The sequence below is a fragment of the Cyprinus carpio genome, chromosome B23 (assembly GCF_018340385.1).
Source record: "Cyprinus carpio isolate SPL01 chromosome B23, ASM1834038v1, whole genome shotgun sequence".
NCBI lineage: Eukaryota > Metazoa > Chordata > Actinopteri > Cypriniformes > Cyprinidae > Cyprinus > Cyprinus carpio.
Window position 1 is genome coordinate 17,537,558 of NC_056619.1, and position 21,746 is coordinate 17,559,303.

At 37.3% G+C, this 21,746-nt stretch overlaps 1 protein-coding gene across 2 annotated transcripts in view; it reads left to right on the top strand.

The window, feature by feature from the left end:
* pex14 (peroxisomal biogenesis factor 14) overlaps positions 1-21,746 on the top strand; it is a 65,609-nt gene that overhangs the window by 8,147 nt on the left and 35,716 nt on the right. For both annotated transcript variants that reach the window (XM_042751314.1, XM_042751315.1), the window contains exon 3: positions 21,529-21,613. In XM_042751314.1, coding sequence (XP_042607248.1) covers positions 21,529-21,613 — 85 coding nt within the window. The remainder of the gene's footprint in view (positions 1-21,528; positions 21,614-21,746) is intronic.

Here is a 21,746-nt window from a genome sequence, read left to right on the forward strand (position 1 = left end):
TTGGCGTGGCATGGAGGTGATCAGTTTGTGGCACTGCTGAGGTGGTATGGAAGCCCAGGTTTCTTTGACAGTGGCCTTCAGCTCATCTGCATTTTTTGGTCTCTTGTTTCTTATTTTTCTCTTGACAATACCCCATAGATTCTGTATGGGGTTCAGGTCTGGTAAGTGTGCTGGCCAGTCAAGCACACCAACACCATGGTCATTTAACCAACTTTTGGTGCTTTTGGCAGTGTGGGCAGATGCCAAATCCTGCTGGAAAATGAAATCAGCATCTTCAAAAGGAAGCATTAAGTGCTCCAAAATTTCTTGGTAAACGGGTGCAGTGACTTTGGTTTTCAAAAAAACACAGTGGACCAACACCACTCTAGGACCTAGGACCTTTGTTTCCAAATGAAACACAAAACTTGCTCTCATCTGAAAAGAGGACTTTGGACCACTGGGCAACAGTCCAGTTCTTCTTCTCCTTAGCACAGGTAAGACGCCTCTGACGTTGTCTGTGGTTCAGGAGTGGCTTAACAAGAGGAATACGACCACTGTATCCAAACTCCTTGACACGACAGTGTGTGGTGGCTCTTGATGCCTTGACCTCAGCCTCAGTTCATTCCTTGTGAAGTTCACTCAAATTTTTTGAATCGATTTTGCTTGACAGTCCTCATAAGGTTGCGCTGTGCATCTTTTTCTGCCACAGTTCCACACTCACTCAACTTTCTGTTAACATGCTTGGATACAGCACTTTGTGAAACAGCCGCTTCTTTTGCAATGAATGTTTTGTGGCTTACCCTCCTTGTGAAGGGTGTCAATGATTGTCTTCTGGACAACTGTCAGATCAGCAGTCTTCCCCATGATTGTGTAGCCTAGTGAACCAAACTGAGAGACCATTTTGAAGGCTCAGGAAACCTTTGCAGGTGTTTTGAGTTGAACTTTTCAACGACATTCTAATTTATTGAGATGCACCTGTATATATGTGTATGTATGTGTATGTGTGTGTATATATATATATATATATGCACCTGTGTATATATATGTGTGTGTGTGTATATATATATATGCATTAGGTTTATTCCATAAAAAATTCTATGTAATACAATTTTGTTAGTTAGGTTAAAGTGACACTGAAAACTGAATATAAAAAAATTAAAAGTCAATATTAAATATAAAAATATTAGGTCAGCATTAATCTGACATAAAAAAATAAAAAAATAGAATCTTTGCTGAAATTATTAATGTGCTCATACAGTATGCATTTTGGAGATGTATAAATAGGTTGAGGAATTATTGACCTCAAATCCCAAGTGTTTGTGTGAGATGTGGAAGTTTATTTAGTGTTGTTGCAATTGGCACTGTCTTGTCCTGAGCTGTTTGAGCTTGTTGTTAATGATACAGGAAAGGCCTGCGGTTTTATTGTTGCTTTGTTGCACTTTTTCGCCCCCCACCAACCTTGTCCCAGCCGCCTCTGTATGAATTTTCACTGTCACATCCAAGGGCGAGCGGCACAGGGTCAGCTAATTGCTTTTATAATTATGATTTCACGTCAGATTTATCGTGCATGCTTGAAGTCTGCAGATCAGGGGATTCGGAAAATGTGTTTACAGCTCTTGGCTCGACTCATTCTCCTGTTTCAGTCGTTCTTTTTGACTCAATTTACCAGATTAGAGGTGAATAGATGAGACCTGGCTTCCTCTTGAAGCCCCAGTGTGTATAATTTCAGAACTCCATCTGTAAAGTCCCCTACTGAATGTGTTTGTTTACTGCTGTGAAATGCTCATTAAATGACCGAGGGATGACACAAACCAGAAATCCCAGTTTTGCGTTTGAACCGTGAAATGGCGTCTCTCCAATCCTCATTTGTTTTCTGCCTGACTCTGTGACATTAGTCTGAGTGACTGTGTTATTTAGCCTCTTTTATGGTAGTTTCCATAACTGTAAACGGTTAGTTTTTGATTTTGGTCATATAATTTTTTTTTCTGGTTCTCTTTGAAATGGCAGAGCAGATAAAGACAAATGGCGGCCAGATTTCTTTACATTGTGGTTTTGGTCTCATGTGTGCTGTTGGACCAGATTTCTGGAGCCGGTCCCCCCGAGGCCAAATTCAATAGATTTATGGCTGGACATCTTCCCACATGAAAAGCCCATTTCTTTTCTTTTAATTTTCTTATTTTATGTGTGTGTGTGAATTTTGCTTTACAATCTGTTAAGGGGATCTTTACTGATATCAGATCTTGCTGCTTTCTTTTGATGTTTCTCTTGCCAAAGTCTTTTGACATTAGGTTGACATTTTCTCTCTAGAATCATCTGGTACATAAGTTGTAGTTTTAAAGTCCTTGTATAGGGCCATATGAAATCCATTTTCTTTTTTCCCTAATTCAGATTTTTTATTTTTTCGTTTTTATTGATTCCATTTTTTTTTATGTTTTCCATTTTTTTTTATTTTTATTTTTATTTTTGCTGTTTTAATAATTAAATTAAATGTATTTAATCAAAAAGCATGTGTAATTAATTGAAATCATAAAGCTTACACAATTTAATAGCAATTTATTAAAAGTTTAACAGAAATTGCGTTAAGGCTCTATGAAACATGTATTTTTTCCCTAATTTTTTCTTAAAGTTTTTTTCCCTCAGAAATTCTGTGTTGTGTATTTTAATTTTTCTGGCTATCAAATGAAGACATAAAACATTAATTTCATCATTTATCATTTAATTATTGACAATTAAGCAAACTTTATTTTTTGGCAAACAAAATTTTAGTAGTGCTAGTTGTTTCGTTTTAGTAGTAGTAGTACTACATTCTATTTGTCGTTATTTCAAACCAGACTTTTATTTTGATGGTTTGCCGTGAATACCTTTACAGTTCTGAGTATGTGATATGATGCTAGTTTTACTCAAATCAAATGGTAAAATCCTCAGGAAGTCCCTCTCAGAGCAGTTCTGGAGATGTTGTTCATGTTTTTACGTCTTCATTTAGTGAGACGGCAGATGCCGAAATGACCGCTGAAATGACTGCGAGATCTCGTCACACCCCTAGTAGTAGTACTATCTAGGGCTGCACAATTAATTAAATTTCTAATTGCGATTACAATTATTACTATCTAGTTTTGGTAATTTTATTAAATTTCTGATTTTAATCGTTCGAAGTCCACTTATGTTATTCTGCATGCTTAAGATGAGTTTTTTCTTTCTACATGTTATCTTAAAGGTTTTTTCCATTAATTTTAGTTTTAGTATAACATTATAAACCATTCATATTTTTACTGTTTTATAATTTAAAGAAGAAACCAATCTGATGTATGTATTTGAAAAGCACTATATGTTTTTTTTTTCAGTTAGAGTGTTTTCAGCTTGTTTATTTTCACAAAAAATGCGGCATGCAGTTGCATCAAGCAATGGTATAAAAATCATTCAGTGTAAATTGTGATAATTGTAATTAATAATCGCAATTACAATTTCAAGGGAATAATTGACAATTATGATTTTTTCATAATCGTGCAGCCCTAGTACTATCTGTACATTAATATATTTCTGTCACAGATTCTTCAAGTTAAACCAAACTTTTATTTTGACGGGTCGCTGTGAAGACCTTTGAGTTTCTATTTGTATATGACATGTCAATAGTTTTTCTCACAAGAAACAGAAAAAGCTCACAAAGTGACTCTCAGAGCAGTTCAGGAGATTGTTTATGTACTCATATATCGAGGTGGCAGAGGCTGAAAACACAATGAGCGTCTTGTGCGCTTCAGTATGTGTGTAGTAAACGAAACCCGTGTATGAGCTATTCATTCACACAGAGACAAGCAGGACATGCAAGATTCATATTTAAATAGTCTTTTTGTGGCTTTATATTCACAGACACTAGTCCATATCATGTTTTGATTTGATGTTCTGAAACCTACAGATGTCCGAGTTCCGCTCCCCGTGCAACTGATACTCGACTGCCATTGGCTCATCTGCGTTCAAGGGGAGGGGCTTACCGATAGGTCAATTCTGTCCACTGTTTTGTCTCTTTCATTAGTGTTTGAATGTCTGTAGTTTCTTAACATCAACTGTAGTTTCTGACATCCAGCATTTTGTTTGTTTGGCGTTTCTGTGGGAAGATTCATTAGATTTGTCAGGTGACTCAAAGCTATCAGCTCAAGGAAAACAATTAAAACTGACTAGGTCACCAGTGTCTCTGGTTATTTGTCCATTTCTCCCGATGACCGCCTGTTTCATCAGAACGAGTCTTTTCCATTCTCCAGACACAAGCTTTCATGATAGTTTCGTGTTTGCCTGTATAAGCTGGTAATTAAAGTTTGTCTTCAGTTTGACCGCAGAGAATGTTTGTTAGGAAATTGTGTTGACATCTAGCCTGTTAAACATTACAGTCTGTGTCATATTGTTCTCGCCAAGCCAAGATCTTCCAAGCCAAATACCACTTGCTTCATCTTTCTTCCTTTTACGGCCTGTCAAAATGACTGAGAATGTCTCGAATTTAGGAAATTGTGGGTTATAGCCCATTAAATTCTCCAAGGTTCCTTAATTAAATGCTCTTTTATGATGTGCGTCTCTGTTTGTCAGTGAGTATTTCTCTCCGTCTGCTCCTTTTCCATGTGTCTAGATTAATTTTGTATGACATAGTTTAACGTTACACTATCCTCCTTTCACATTGCTCAGTGACCTGATGAGGTTGGGCCGCACTGCCTGGGAACACGCGGTTTATTTTCAGCGTTTTCCTTCTGACGGCCGCAGTTTGCCAACCGCATTGAAGGCAGACTTTAACTGAACTCTTTGATTAGTCAGAAATCAATAAAACATAATTTGTACTTGCGCCGTAATTTGTAAAATCTCGGCAAATATATTAATGCTAACAGAACGGCAAGTACAAATCTATAATTTCTAGTTTTGCTGTAGCCTGCCGAACTGTGTCATTATACGTTCGCCCGACATGATGATGGAAATATGACAGGATTTTAATTATAGCGTAGCCGTGTTTTTAAAGAGCATGGAAGGAGATCTGTGACACCAGTTTGGCTTGCGCTTTGTAATTACTTCCGTTTGATGTGAAGGTTCTCCTTGGCGGCAGATACGAAGAGTAGTATAGCATGTGATGGAAAGAGAGAGACTCGCCATATGACTGACGATCGGGTCGAATCAGTAACTGCCTTCCCCCGTCACATGCACACGTCCCCCTCTGCCTCCAGTGTCACTTTCAAGGCATAATTACTCCAAGTTGTGTTGATTAGTCTAAGAAGCAATTATGCCAGTTTTTCCGCTGCAAATGAGGAGACATGATGGCCCCCTGATTGACAGGAAACATCTCTGCTTTAATAAGTAAATGACTATGGTAATGCAGGTACAGAGAGCCTTTGATATGTCAGCATCTTTCTCATTGCAGGCCCTGTCCCTGTGATTTTAATGAACAGGAGTAGGACTAAAGCCCCGTGTTTCTGACTCCCAGGATCTGTCAGGAGGACCGACCGGCAGGCAGCATTTCGTTTGGAAACGCCTAGCGCTGACAGCGGCTTCTCTGATTTCTGGGAGCGTTTGATCAAATGAATAAGGCAAAAAGGAAAAGAGCATCTCCAGGGTGCTCTGCGAAAGCCAAATTTTTCTAGTTGTACCTCTTTGAAGTGCGCGATTATGTTTGGAAGTCTAGAAATCAGAGAAAAATGCGATGTAATTGACACATTGGGACTGTTCTTTATCTGCCTGCGCAGTAAGTTATTAGCTGTTAATTCATCTGCCAACTCCCCTGCAGCGCCCGTTATTTGTTTAAATGGAGGGATTCCCATGGTGCATTTCTAACTACACTGCTGAAATGCTCCTCTCTATAATTATTTAACATTACACGCTGACTTATAGTGGTTATCGGTGCTGGGATATTAACATGGGAAGAGGCGAGGCTGTTTAATCACGACTGAGACTTTGGGCCAGAGTTGTGTTTAGGAGCGCATGGGTTTGCTATGATCTGCTTTTGAATGCTATGGCAAAGGTTCATTTCCTTGTACAATAAAACTTCAAATTTGGCCTGATTTGAAGGTGTTGGAAACATCTCCTCTTCCAATAAGACCGAGAAAGGCTTGTGGAAGACCCTCTGATGGTCCACTGCTTCTCATCCAGTAGATGCAACAAGACGTCAATGTGCTGAAAAGAAGTACACTTGTATTAAAGCAATAAGGTAGTCTACTTTTCTCTACTCTTCTCGAGTTCACTCCATTGTATCTTACTCTACTATAGCAGCCTAGACTTGTCTGTTATTGTAAGAGTACTGTGCTGCATTTTACTGAAGTTTAGTCTAGACCAGGGCTTTTAAACTGGGGTTAAAGGACCCAAAGGGAACAACAAGGGGGTGCTAATTATTTTATTAATTAATTTGTTTGTTTATGTATACTGCTTCAGTATAAAATACAAAATGTAAACATGCCAGATTAGTGCACCATTGCTAATTTACATCCTTCTCTGCTGAGGGAGAGAAGAAATTTGCTTTAATACAATGGCAATTATTTAATTTTGTTGTCTTTAAACTTTTTTATTGTCTCACACATTATAAATGCAGAAGAATCTTCTCGGCATCAACAAGTTTGAAAACTCCTGACCTAGTGTACTTTACTCCAGTGTAGTCTATTTTGCTGTCATTTAGTGTAGTCTGCTTTACTTCATTGTACTCTACTCCAGTGTACTGTACTCTTGTCTACTGTGCTTTACTCCAGTGCTTACTACTCTAGTTCTCTCCTCCAGTGTACTGTATGGTACTCTTATCTACTCTAGTCTTCTTTGCTCTACTCTAACTGGATTCCCATACAAGCCTGCATGCCCACACAGCCTTTTATACATTATTCCACACTTTTTATTCTTATTGTAGGTAGTCACTTTATGGATTAGTTCATAAACAGGACGCCCGCCCCTCAAATAACCTCCGCGGGCACACACGCGTGTACCATCGCATAAATGTAATAGAATCATTTGCACCAGCACTCTCAATCCCGCGCCGTAATTTATGCGGATTGAATAAGTGCCGTATTGTGGAAAAGCGCGAGTGGACCAAACACTCATTTGTCACCTCTAATAAATGTTGGAATGTAAATTATGAAGTTATGCTTCAGATGTAAATGCACTTTGTTTCAGTCTCTTAATGCAGAGGCCCCCTCGCCAATACATTAAGAGAGTGAGTGAGGTCGGCCGAGAGAGAACATAAAAATTCAGTCTGTTTTCACAATCAATAATAAGCTCAAAAAGGCTCAGATGGAGGAACATTATGAAATATTTGAAGTCGACTTCATAAATTATTGCTGGAAAACTGGCATGTACACTAAAATGTAAATACATTAATGTTATTAATAATGAAGTGACTAATAGTTCTATCAAGACTGTAATAGCTGTTTAATAGAACGTGACAGCAAGAATATATTGCACTTCGCTCTCTGAGATGGGATGGCGTGGGACATTCATCAGCGCTCGTTCAAATACACTATTTTGATTATTTTGTTCAACTAATTGCCCGCCCCCCTTCAAACCCAACATCTTGCCCCCTCAAAGGGAAAAAACGAGTAATAGATATTAATTAATATGTGTCAGTTTTAACCAGTTTGATGAAAAATAATGTAGAGAAGATGCTAATAGGCTTCTTGTTTCTCTCTGTGTGGCGCTGGGAGATTACAGCTTTAACAAGCCAATCAGGAATCAGTCAAGTGAGCTGCATTATGGAATATAAAAGTTCTTATGGAGTGAATGAGCTCTGTAAACATACAGGAAGTTGCGGAAAAACTGTAATACGAAGCCATAGAAAATTATAGCATTAAAGAACTAAAAAAAAATAGCAGTTGAAGTTGTTGTGTATTTAATATAAGGGCGTATATAGGCACCTGTTGCTTCCCCTTTTGTGAGCACTAGAGGCTGCTAGAGACTATTATAGATCTGTACCTGCTTCTCTCAAAGTAAATCCCCTCTGAGTGCCTGTAACTATGCATTTTATAGGTCTCAAAAGGGCAAAGGCGCTGCTTGAACGTGCTTATATAAAATCGCAGTTGCCTCTGGGCTGTAGTAAGTGCAGTTTTGTTGATGATGACTCTTTGCCGTGCCGACTGAGTCAGGTATGCTATACAGTCCAAAAAATACTTCACTGTCCGTCTGAGGACTTGCATGTATCCATATAAACCACCATTTTCTATCTTTGTATATCAACAGGAGCCTAATCTTAGATTAGCGCTGTATTATTAACACTTCTTACAAGTCAGAAGAACAGCAAGAAACAGGAACCCGCATGTATCTGCTAGCTGCTGGCAGCCCTGCCAAACACCTGGACCAGCGGCCCGAGGGCTTTTAGTGTTGTGACAACAAGAGAATGGCAGACAGGCCTAAACACTCAGAATAGGCAGTAAGTGTGGCACATGTCACCGTTTTGGGTGGGCTGCCTGGTTAATCAGCAGTGGTCACTTCTGTGGAGAAGCTGGTCATGAAAAAGTTGGGGGAGATGTGAGAGTTGTCAGCAGCCTTTTTGTGTAGTATTAATTATATGACTTCTATTGTTGCTATATTTTCTTCAAGCTGAAAATGAGGTTGTTTTTGAAAATCATCATTTACTCATTCTCATCTTGATTCAAAAGCTGTGTGACTTTCTTTCTAGGATCGCAAAAGGATACATTTTAAAGAATGTACTGTTTATTTTCCCCCATTCAATTACAGTAAATGGGCATTGAAGAATTCAAAAAAAGATGAAAAGAGTCAAAAGTGAAAGAAAGGACAATTATAATATTGCAGAAGAATTTTATTTAAAATAAATGCAGTTCTTTTGAACGTTCTTTTCTTAAAAGTGTCATGAAAAAAAGTAGCACAGCTGTTTTAATATTAAGAAATAATATTCAAAAATGTTTTTTGAGCACCAAATCAGCATATTAGATTGATTTCTGAGGATCATGTGACACTGAAGACTAGAGTAATTTCTGCTGAAAATTCAGCTTTGCATTACAAGAATAAATTTCAATTTCAAATATCTAACAATACAAAATATATTTTTGAATTGTAATAGTATTATTTTGTATTTTTGTATAAATAAATTCAGCCTTGGTGAGCATAAGAGGCTTCTTTCAAAAACAACCCTGGCTCTGAACCTTTGAACGGTAGTGTGTTCTTGTAAAACAAATTTTTGAATTCTGATTCAATAAGCTGTATGCAAAGCTGTTGAAAAATAATTCTACACATCACGTGATTTTTGCCTTTATTATAAAATTAACAATGTCTAATTTGTGAATACATTGTTATGAGTTCACAAAACAGTCAAAAAAATTTCATTCGGGTCCTAGAGCCGATGTGTTTTGTATCCCACAGAAAAAAAAGAAATACAAGTTTAGAACAGCATTAGGTGGCAATAATGACCGAATTGTAGTTTTTGCATGAACTATTCCTTTAAAGGAGTTGGGGAGAGAGCAAGAGAGAAGGACAACAGTCCCGAGGGACTCAGCGGAGAGGTATTGTCATGTGTTTTTCTCAGAAATGTCAGAGCAGGTGTGTGTCTGTCAGTGAGTGGCCTGCCAGCGCAGCCCCTGGGCTCCAACACGCCATGCTGTGACACTGGAGCAGGACTCACACACACACACACACACACACACACACACGTCTGGATCCTCATGCCCCATAAAGCCATTGCGGGTCACCTCCGGGCACAGCAAAGACTCACGTAGAGTCTCATGTATTGAGCACATATTGCATCTGATACTGCAACAATGCAATTTTAGATTGCAATAACCAATGTGTTCACTACTGTTTACTGTTTTTAAAGGAATACTTCACTCAAAAATGAAAATTCTGACATCATTTACCCTCACCCTGTCTGTGTTTTTTTCAATGCAGTGAGTCAGTGAGGTTCAGTATTGTTTTGGACCCCACTGACTTTCATAGTTTGGACAAAACCATTCTGTCTTTTGTGTTCCACAGAAGAAAGATAGTCATACATGTTTTGAATGACACAAGGATGAAAATTATGTCACCATTTATTCAATTTGGGGTGAACTATCCCTTTAAGGTGTGTCTATATGAAACTTCCCTTTGAAAGCCAGTCTGATCTGTCAATCTTGTTTGAACTTTAGCGTGTGATCAGATCTCTGCTTGTTCATTTCATTGTGTTTTGGTGTTTTTCATGGTTATTGTTGCTTGGGCAGGGTCAAGAGGGTTTTTACGCAATCTGATTTATACGCAGGTTTGAGAACAGGACTGGGTGGCACCATCGTACCGCAGACATGCTTTGGGCAATTATGCAGTAAAACCTGTACATTCTGGCTGAACCTTTAGAAATGTACGATTATTCTCGCAGACGAGCATTTCTCAGATTCTGTGGCCTCAGTTGAGTAACAGCAATTCTCCATTTGAGTCAACAAGCATAAATCACTCTGCCACGCTGTTATTTTTTTACCCCATTCCAAACCATTTTGCAAGAAACAATTTTTTTCAATGCAATTTCACTCACTATGATAATTAAAATGTTCCAGTTTGTTTGGATGCCCTAAATTAAAACTGGAAACCTGAATTATTTTTTTATTAGTTTTCCGTGCCGCTGTGGTTCGAAGAAGGTTTAATCTCATTGGTGGATTAAACACTAACAGCTCTTCTCAGTCATGTGACCCTATTTGTGGTCTGAGTATCTCTTTAAATGCAAGCTCCATTGTCATCTAATCGTTCCTGACAGCTCTGACTATCACACAGCCTGGGAGGCCTGTCGGTTCACTCGGACGAGCCCTGTTGTTGCTAAACTTCCTTTTGAAGCCAGTAGATGGTGGTATTCATCTTCTGAGATGTACCCAGAGAGCCGTGGGAGGCCAGGTTGCCCTGTCTTTGTCTCTTTCCTTGTCTGATCTTACTTCTTTAAACTTTCTCTGCTTTTTACCTCCTTATATATAACTGTATCATCCGTTCCGTGCGTTTTTGTTATACTTGACACATAATTTTTTGCTCAACATCCATTTGTTTCCATCTTTGCCACCCTCAGATTAATTTAGAGGAGGGTCATCAAACAAAAGGGTCACACCACCAATTCCTCACCTTTTTGAAGACTACAAAACTGTTGATCCGCAACATGCAATAAGCATCTCGAACTATTGAATGCAAGCCGTCGTGAGATGATAATGTCACCGGAATGTCACAATCTGTCTGCCGGTGGCGTGGCCGTCCTCTTTCAGTGTCATATTGTGCTTATGCCTAATCAACTAACCAGCAGCAAGCACATTTCCCGTTTAATTGTCAACGTACTATTACGTGTGTTAGCTAGTTTGATGTGAGAGATGTTGGCACAAAATTGTACACTTTGATTTTGTGTGTATGTGTGTGTGATTATGGGTAGGTGGGCGTCTGAAGCGGAGAGGGAAGACACTCATCAGGGTTATGGCAGTCGTAGCTGACAAGAAGGCTCTTCCTTCGCCTCCATAAACCCTGCATTGTGTGGTTTGGACACGAGTGCGGCGTTGTTGCCATTGGTGCTGTTTTCATTTTGCTTCAATTAGCTAATTGGATGTGAAGGGTGGTAGTGTCTCTGAAAATGAAGGACAAGGATCCAGCGTCAGGTTTAAGACCGCCTTTGTGTTTATCTGTGAGACGGATCGCAACGTGTTATTAGGATGTGCCACTAAGTCATGATAGGCTGCTATTAATTTGTGCTCCGTTTCCTTTAGATTGTCTTAAAATCGGATGTTTGGGGTTTTTTTCCCCTCAGGTTTTGTTATGAATTGCTGTGGCTTTGAATATGTGTATGTGTTTACGCTCTGCTTATTTGCAGCTCGAAAACATTTTGCATGGCCTGTCACCGAATGTCATCATTGACTGTAAAAGTAGAGAAAAAAAAAAGCCTCAAATTACAGGAAAGCAGCACTGCATTAAAGAACAAAGAGGATCGATGGCAGTACATTAAACTTTATACAATTGGGGGGGGAATCAACTAATTAAAATTGATTACTCTTGCTTTGTAAAAGTGTTTCTGAATTAAATTATTGTATGAAAACATTTTGACCAATTTTGGAGCTGAGGAAGTATCCATTACTGGATTACTGCTGGAATATTTGCGGTGAGCCGGACTAAGTACAGTTTTTTTCCCCCTCACTGCCAAGTCCAGGGGCCACAGTTTCATCTTTCTGTCTCTTTCTCTCTCATACACACATATTTCACTTTTTTTTTCTTCCATAGAATGTCCGAAAACAATGGCAAAAAAAACGAGTAATCATTTTTAAGCTATATTTGACCCTTAGACCACAAGATTACTGTTTATTTTATTAAGTGTTATTATTTATTAAGCAATATTAAATTAAATTGATTCCTGAAAACAAAACAAAAAATCACATTAAATCAGCCATATGGACAATTCTGCTTTATGATGAAAACCTCTAGTATACACATTTTACAAGTGTCCAAAATAACTGTTAAAAATAAAAAACTCAAGATTCAGGTCTATTTTTTAAAGTGCAAGTCTAAGTCTTTTTTTTTTTTTTTTATTAAGCAGGTTATTGTCAATTTATTTTTCTCTTTCCCCGAGGAGATTAGATTAAATGAACATCCCAAAACTTGCATTTCGTTAAAAATCTTTTAAGCATCTTTTAGCTATGTGAACAAGTCTTATATCGAACACCTCGGTGAGCCGGCGAAGTGTGTCGGATGTGTAATTCCGGCACCACAGCCGCTTTGGCTCTCTCATTAGCGGAAACAAATGATCACATGTGAAAGCTGGACATATCTCCCAACAGTTAATAATAACGATTAAGATAAATTTGCCCCACATTAACAGAAATGTTTCCAGCAAATGCTCTGCTTTACCGTGTTCTATTGATTTGCATGTTAAGAGGAAATATTTCAGGTCTGTAATCGAAAGTATTGAGTACTAGTTAGGCTAGTGTTACAGATTAGCCTGGGCTGAGTGAGGCAAGTTGCTGGCAAACATCTGTTTAATGAGCGCATGTGCATCTGTGTGGGTTCAAATGTGTGTCAGTGCTGCCATAAACCAGTTGAAAAGGTTGACTTTATCAATTTTTGTGTGCGGTTTAATATGCAAATGTCTTAATATTAGGCTTAAAAAATATTCTGGTTCATTAGAAGTTTTAATTATATTAATTTATGCATTCATAATATTTCCTTATCATAATATGTTGCTATAATTTAGTTCTGTTCTTTTCAAACCCAGTCTCTCCTGAGAGAGTGAAATGGCATGATATGCTGTTGATGTGATAAATTTGATAACAGGATTTCCACAATCATGGAAAAATCATGAAAATTCAAAAGTGTGATTTTAGTTATTTTTAGCCTAATTCAGAAGTGTTTTTTTTGGCTGAAAGAGCAACTGGAACAGTCATGAAAAAAATGTGGGAGCCCTGAAATTCTGAATCTTGTCCAGGCTTTAGTCATACTTATTTTCAAACCTTTGTAGATCACATAACAAAACTCTCAACTGTCCTTTTCTCTGCTATTGTATCCTTTGTATTTTTTTGTTTTGTTTTGTTTTGATGTTAAAATTCGATGTGACCTTTAAGTCGTCAAAGTTCAGAACATTCATAAAAAAATTGCCTCCACCGTGATTTGAATATCAGCACTGTAATCGCGGGTCTCTGCGCTCAATCCACTCGCAGCACATGGAAAATGTGTGTCGCTCTACTTTGTCATCAGTAATGGCTCTTTTTGCATATATCTATTTATCACGAATGTGACCTTTTGAAAGTGGATTTGGTTGCATAAGGAAGATGGGTAAAGGCATAACTGACTGAGATATTCCCTTTTCATGCACTTTTTTTCAGTAGTTTAAAGTCGTAAACAGACCGCACACTTATGCTGAAGACCGATCGGAGTGACTGCTAGGATTTTTGTGATCATGATGAGGGGCAGGCAGAACATTTTAAAGCGATAGTTCACCCAAAAATAAAAAATTCTGGCATAGTTTACTCACCCTCGTGCCATTCCAAAGTGGTATGGATTTCTTTCTTGTGTGGGAAGTTTTTTTTGAAAAATGTCTTAGTATTTTTTTTTTTTTCATACCCCAATGTTTTAGACCTTTATTGCTTGTATAAAAATATTTGAACCCCCCCATTAGAAGTTCATTAGAAGTTCTGAACTGTACTTTTATGCTTAGCAATAGAAGATGAAATCCCAATGAAAAGGAAGCAAAACTGTGCTAAAACGCTGCTTTATAAAAGATGGTAAAAGTTTATTGATGTATGTAATGTCTGTGTCATGTGGGTGTGGAGTTGATCAGTAAGAATTGATTTCATACTGCTGTTTTAGATGAACTCTCGCTCTCTCGTGCACACGTGGTTCATGCTCGACTGTTCTCAGTGGGCTCTCCTCGGTAAAGGTCATTTAAAGCGGAAGTTGTCATAATTAGAAGGGCATTTTAAGATCTAATTATAAAAGATTAAAAACACCATTTTGTGCATCAACCCATCAGGAGTTGAAAGGAATCTGACTGCATGGAAACCCACGTTGCAATTTCATAGAGTCGGAGCGCTTAAAGCGTCCTAGATATCCATCAATGTCATGGAAACATTCACGAGAGAGGTTAATTAATATAGAAAGTCGACTACCATCTCTTTCTCCCCTCTCTCTTCTTCTGAAAACCATTGTTTTGTAGGAATTTGAAACCAACCTAACACAATTGGATCAGTGTCTATTAGGCCTTTATTATATCAGGGGTGCTTCTTCACAAATGTACAGGGCAATTTGAAATGAATTGATTCACGCTGAGACTGGATCCCCAGACCTGCTAATGATTTCCTTTTAGCTTTCTTTACCCTTTCCTTTTAAGTGCCAACTGATGGCCCCCACCTTCTGCTGCTGTAGATCTTGTCCTTTCTCACGGAGCAGTCATTACTGTCAACAGTCCTGTAGCCTAACATCAGACTCGTGTACAGTTGGACACGCATTTTTGGTCTATAAATTCATTTCACGTCTTTACACAGCCCTCTTCAAAGTTGGGGCATGATTTGGAACTAAAAAGTCTTTGTTGATTTTGTTTTATTGTCTAATAGAAATAACCACTACAATACTTTTTGTGTGCGGTTTAATATGCAAAATGTCTTAATATTAGGCTTTAAAAAAATATTTCTGGTTCATTAGAAAGTTTTAATTATATTAATTTATGCATTCATAATATTTCCTTATCATAATATGTTGCTATAATTTAGTTCTGTTCTTTTCAAACCCAGTCTCTCCTGAGAGAGTGAAATGGCATGATATGCTGTTGATGTGATAAATTTGATAACAGGATTTCCACAATCATGGAAAAATCATGAAAATTCAAAAGTGTGATTTTAGTGTATTTTAGCCTAATTCAGAATGTTTTTTTTTTTTTGGCTGAAAGAGCAACTGGAACAGTCATGAAAAAAAAATGTGGGAGCCCTGGATTCTGAATCTTGTCCAGGCTTTCGTGTCATACTTATTTTCAAACCTTTGTAAATACCCTTTGTAGCAAAACTCTCAACTGTCCTTTTCTCTGCTATTGTATCCTTTGTATTTTTTTGTTTTGTTTTGTTTTGATGTTAAAATTCGATGTGACCTTTAAGTCGTCAAAGTTCAGAACATTCATAAAAAAATTGCCTCCACCGGTGATTTTTGAATATCAGCACTGTAATGCGCGGGTCTCTGCGCTCAATCCACTCGCAGCACATGGAAAATGTGTGTCGCTCTACTTTGTCATCAGTAATGGCTCTTTTTGCATATATCTATTTATCACGAATGTGACCTTTTGAAAGTGGATTTGGTTGCATAAGGAAGATGGGTAAAGGCATAACTGACTGAGATATTCCCTTTTCATGCACTTTTTTTCAGTAGTTTAAAGTCGTAAACAGAACCGGCACACTTATGCTGAAGACCGATCGGAGTGACTGCTAGGATTTTTGTGATTATGAATGAGGGCAGGCAGAACATTTTTAAAGGGATAGTTCACCCAAAAATAAAAAAATTTCCTGGCATAGTTTACTCACCCTCGTGCCATTCCAAAGTGGTATGGATTTCTTTCTTGTGTGGGAAGTTTTTTTTGAAAAATGTCTTAGTATTTTTTTTTTTTTCATACCCCAATGTTTTTAGTATTTTTTTTTTTTTCATACCCCAATGTTACCCCCCCATTAGAAGTTCATTAGAAATTCCTTATTGAAATGAAATTTTCATTTTAAGGAGATGAAATCCCAATGAAAAGGAAGCAAAACTGTGCTAAAACGCTGCTTTATAAAAGATGGTAAAAGTTTATTGATGTATGTAATGTCTGTGTCATGTGGGTGTGGAGTTTGATCAGTAAGAATTGATTTCATACTGCTGTTTTAGATGAACTCCTCGCTCTCTCGTGCACACGTGGTTCATGCTCGACTGTTCTCAGTGGGCTCTCCTCGGTAAAGGGTCATTTAAAGCGGAAGTTGTCATAATTAGAAGGGCATTTTAAGATCTAATTATAAAAGATTAAAAACACCATTTTGTGCATCAACCCATCAGGAGTTGAAAGGAATCTGACTGCATGGAAACCCACGTTGCAATTTCATAGAGTCGGAGCGCTTAAAAGCGTCCTAGATATCCATCAATGTCATGGAAACATTCACGAGAGAGGTTAATTAATATAGAAAGTCGACTACCATCTCTTTCTCCCTCTCTCTTCTTCTGAAACCATTGTTTTGTAGGAATTTGAAACCAACCTAACACAATTGGATCAGTGTCTATTAGGCCTTTATTATATCAGGGGTGCTTCTTCACAAATGTACAGGGCAATTTGAAATGAATTGATTCACGCTGAGACTGGGATCCCCAGACCTGCTAATGATTTCCTTTTAGCCTTTCTTTACCCTTTCCTTTTAAGTGCCAACTGATGGCCCCCACCTTCTGCTGCTGTAGATCTTGTCCTTTCTCACGGAGCAGTCATTACTGTCAACAGTCCTGTAGCCTAACATCAGACTCGTGTACAGTTAGACACGCATTTTTGGTCTATAAATTCATTTCACGTCTTTACACAGCCCTCTTCAAAGTTGGGGCATGATTTGGAACTAAAGTCTTTGTTGATTTTGTTTTATTGTCTAATAGAAATAACCACTACAATACTTTTCTAAATGCTGTTTGTTGCTATGCACAACTATTTTTTGCCTGATTATGCTTTCGACAAATGCATTGACAAAGAATTGAAAGAAATTTAATTTAACATTTTAATGCTTTTATTATTTAAAATTTTATTGCAAATTTATTTAGCTAATGAAAACTGGATCAAATCTGTTATCTATTACAAACAACGTGTTCAAGGTGTCTTGTTTGTGTGTGTATTGTAATTATTATTATTATAATGGCAAAAATACACCAAAAACTGGTGCACTGTTTGCAAAAGTGTTTGTTTTAAATGTGCACTAACACATTACTTAAAATATCTTGATACATCAAAAGTGATATGCCAAAATCAGATTTTGGCATATCGCTCTATTCAGTTTTCACCATTTTCTTTGAGTATAAAAGACCCCTCTTGTTCTTCCATTTACGTTGCTCTATTCTTTTTTTTTAATTTTATTTTTTTTTAAAATACCATTTTTTTTTTTTAATTTGATTTATTTGTTTTTAAATAAATAATAAAATAAAATAATTTTTTATTTTAAATAGTTTAATAAATAAAAAATAAATAATAAAATAAAACAAATTTATAAAAAAAATAATTAATAATTTTTCCTTATATATCAAAATATATATATATAGGATCTATATATGAGCTATATAATATAGAATACGGGGTTATATATATAATATTATATAGGGATATTCCTACCTTTGAACTTTTCACACACAGTTTAGTCATTGCCCTGACATTTGTATATATTCCTACCTTTGCACACACAGTTTAAGGCACTTTTGGCATATTTGACCACTTTTGTGATGTTAAAATAAAATCTTTTTTTTTCTCCATTTAATACTAATTTAATCATGTTTGGCTTAATATTTTATGTAAATGTGTGTTGCCTTGAGCAAAAGTGTATTTCCCTGTTTGACCTGTTTGCTAAGGAAGTCTTCCTTCTCAAATCAGCTAGTAAAATAGCAAATATCAAACCACCTCTTTAATTTTTAGTTTAGAATTTATTTCTTATGAGCTATGCTTTTAAAAAAGAAAAGAATAGTTTAGTATTTATTTTTTATTAAGCTAGTAAACTGGATTTATTCTTAAAAGGATATTTTTAGGGTAAGAGTAAGATAAATTCAGGTAAACTTCTTGACATTAGCGTGACTGTCACATTTTTAGGGTAAGAGTTGTATGAATTCATTTATGTTACTCGTCCTGTTTTATAGACCAGATATTGAACTTTTAACTTGTTTAACAGAGACTAAGTTTTAATTTATATTCGGGTTATTGTAATTTTGTGTTGTTTTATCTAAATCCGTCCTGTTGCACTCCCTGTTTGTTATCTTTATTTTATCACGGGCAAAAATTTGGCTTCCCTAATAGGACATTTATGTTTCTTCCCGAACAAATCAATATCATTCACGTTAAGGTCCCGGATCAATATCATCACGTTAAGGGGAACGACCACCTCCTCCAAATCTAAGGCGAGTGTGAGTGCTCTGTTAAAAACTCGGTCCGATCCAAACTCAATAACCGACATGGCGCGATTTGCAAGACCTTGTCCAGTCATCATGTTCACGGCAGGCATGTCTCCAGACGTGGCCCTTAATGTTGCTTGGCCCCTATGATTGAGTTTTCACCACTTTTTAGGTTGCACCTGACACTTGATCATCATCTCATTTGTAAAGATTATTGGTTAGAACAGGGAGCACTTTCCGTGCATTAGCAATTTTAGCCTTACAAGAAACACTAGAAAATAATGGTTGATTAACAAAGAGTATTTACTGGTATTCAGCAAAGAAACGCGCACCCACCTTTTTAATTTGAGTTAATATTTTGCTTGCCAAACCAAATGTGCCTTGTACTGACATGCAGTGATACAGCTCCCCCCCTTAAAAGCACAATCACATGCTGCTACCTTATATGACAACGAGGGTGATCTATACGTCAATAAGTAGACAAGACTAAAATCTGTGCAATGTGGTTATAATTGATTGAGATGTCTGGGTGGAACTTGCATAAAGCAGCCATGTCATCTGCAAAGAAAAGCACTTTTCTTCTCCCTAAAGAACAGATGTAACACTCTTGAAAAATAAATGGACATCGCCCTCATTTGTTATCCCACTTTGATCCCATCTTTTAGAGAAGTGTTTACAAGAATGCCGTGCCCCTTCCATCCAAGTAAAAGCTAGTCTCAATCACAAAAAGGAGTCGTATTTCAAGCCGAGGAGCCGCGATTTCGACCCCTTTGTCTTTATAATCTTAAATGAAACATCCCCACGCTGGTGTTTTTTTTTTTTTTTTTCTTCGCTGGCGGAGACTCAATTGAGAATTTTCTTTTCCTGTAAAATGTGATTTACTGTACGCGGAACGTGCCTGACATCGTTTTTGTGCAGTGAATAAAGAATATGATGGTTTATGCAGTTTACATGGTGTTTATAGAGCAGGGAAGGAGCGTTTCTGGATTGTAAAAGGCACTTATTGTGTCATTGTACAACAACTCAAAAACCTCATCCATTCAGATACTAATTTAAACTTGCGATTCATGTTTGAAGACTTCCCAGAACTGAGCTGAACTTGTTCATTTATGAAGTGGGAGTGTTTTTAGTGTGTTTGACTATGTGGACTTTGCGGTTTTCTTGTCATTAAGTTTCTACAGTAGGTGACTAAATTTACTATGCTTTAAGCTTATATATAGCACGGTCAGAAATAATAGGTTCCCGTGGCACAAATGGCACAGAAAATGAGAAAAATACCACAGAAAATGTGATTAATTTTTGTTGTGTTTTTTCCATTAATGTTTTTAATGATTCTTTGTTTTGTTCTTTTTTCATTTTAGGCCGAGTTATTTTTGCATAATGAAAAATATAAATTAGCTATTGAATTTATAGGTAAAAATAATTATGCATATTGAGATTTTAATAAAATGATTTATTAAAAGTTTTAAACTATTGGTGTGGAACAATGGCATGTACAAACAGTTTAAAATGGCAAAATAAACTGTTTGACAAATGGATAACATAAAGTGTGTTTTTATTGATGGTTAGAAAAAATACCCCCTTGTAAACATTAAAAAAAAAGGTTAACTCCTGACACTAATATAGAGATCCAGAAATTTCCTTACCCTTTGGGTAACAGCTTTGCAAAGATCATGTTACTGTAAAACGTTGTCCCTGATGTGTTCTGAAACCAGGTCTGACTAAGGTCGAGTTCTTTGCATACACTGACTCAGTCGTATATCTATCTATATATATATATATTTGAAGACAAATGCGGCCTGCCTGCTTGCTTATTCCAATTATCGGAATCATAATCTCATGCCGTTCCCTAAATCGGCAGTGCCTCCCTTTTCGTCTTCCTTCTTCATCCAACAAAGTCAAAGTTGTTCCCCATAAATTTAAGCTGAAATCAATATGATGTGTTTTTGAGAGGAAAACCGGGTCCCCGACTCACTCTGTCTTGATTTGTCGCTCAGAATTATACAACTGGCCCGACTATTACACATTCTTCTCAGCCTATTTTCAAAATGCAATCCTTTTGGATTGAAACAGGTCTTTAGTATATGCAATGCATTACCTAAAACGGATTACCACAGACAGAGCTCTCAATCACTTTTTATCTTTTGCCGCTTAAAGAAAAAGAACAGTAATCAAAACCTTTCAACCTATTAGAGGGATGACATTTACAATTGAATCACAGGGACCACAGGTGCGATAACGAGGCGGCTCGGCTTTATCCTTGAGTGTGCGTTTCCCCCCTATCTCCAGATGTTATTTCATGTTTATCTGTTCTTTAAAAGCACCACTTCAGAGCCCGCACTTCGAATTCCTGCCATAATGGTGTTTGAGGAGGAGACCCTTTTTTAATTCTAGGAGAAGCAAGCTAAAGTGGCAGATCAAGGTGCATCTCGAAGGAAAACGCGATGGAATCGATGGAAGCGGTGCTGCACTTCCGACTACACGTGTTCTGATGATATTTAATTTTCTAGTGCATTAACACTCAGTCATTACAACATGCAGCCTAGGTGATTTGATCATAATGCATTTTCTTCTTTAAGAATCGCTGAAGTTTTTAGCCAGGTATTGTGCCGTTATTAGATACAGATGGGCACTTCAGCATTAAGTATAGATTTTCAGTCCCTGCTCACTTAAGGCTAGGAGTTTGTCTTAAAGAGGATAATGGCAAATTAAACTCCATACCCCATTTGTTCAGCAAACCTTGATGGGATAATTTTATAACTGCTGATTCACTCATTTCCTAGATTTATCTCTAAAGTGGTTTGGTGGTCTGGCCTCCATATACTTATTGGGAGGGGGAGGGCTATTTTATAAGTTCCTGTTGTTGGCTGATGATATACCTTGGGGAGTTGGAAATGTACAATAATTCAGCCGCCTTGCAAGAATTCCTGAGTCTTCCTCTCATTTCCAGTGAAGTTAATTTACTGATGACTTTCTATTACACTGATGAGCTCATTTCACGCTGCAAATGTAAGATGTCTTTGTTTTTTGCTCTCTTCGCAGATTGCCACGGCAGTCAAGTTTCTACAAAACCAGCAAGTTCGTCAAAGCCCCCTGGCAACCAGAAAAGCATTCTTGAAGAAAAAAGGTGAGCGTCATCAGCATGTTCCAGAACCTAATGTAAAACGTTACATTTTTACAGGCGGAATGGATACGAGATGGCTCAATTCCAAGAATTTGACCTTAAAATTAACCAGCCGAATGATTTCGTTATTCATTTC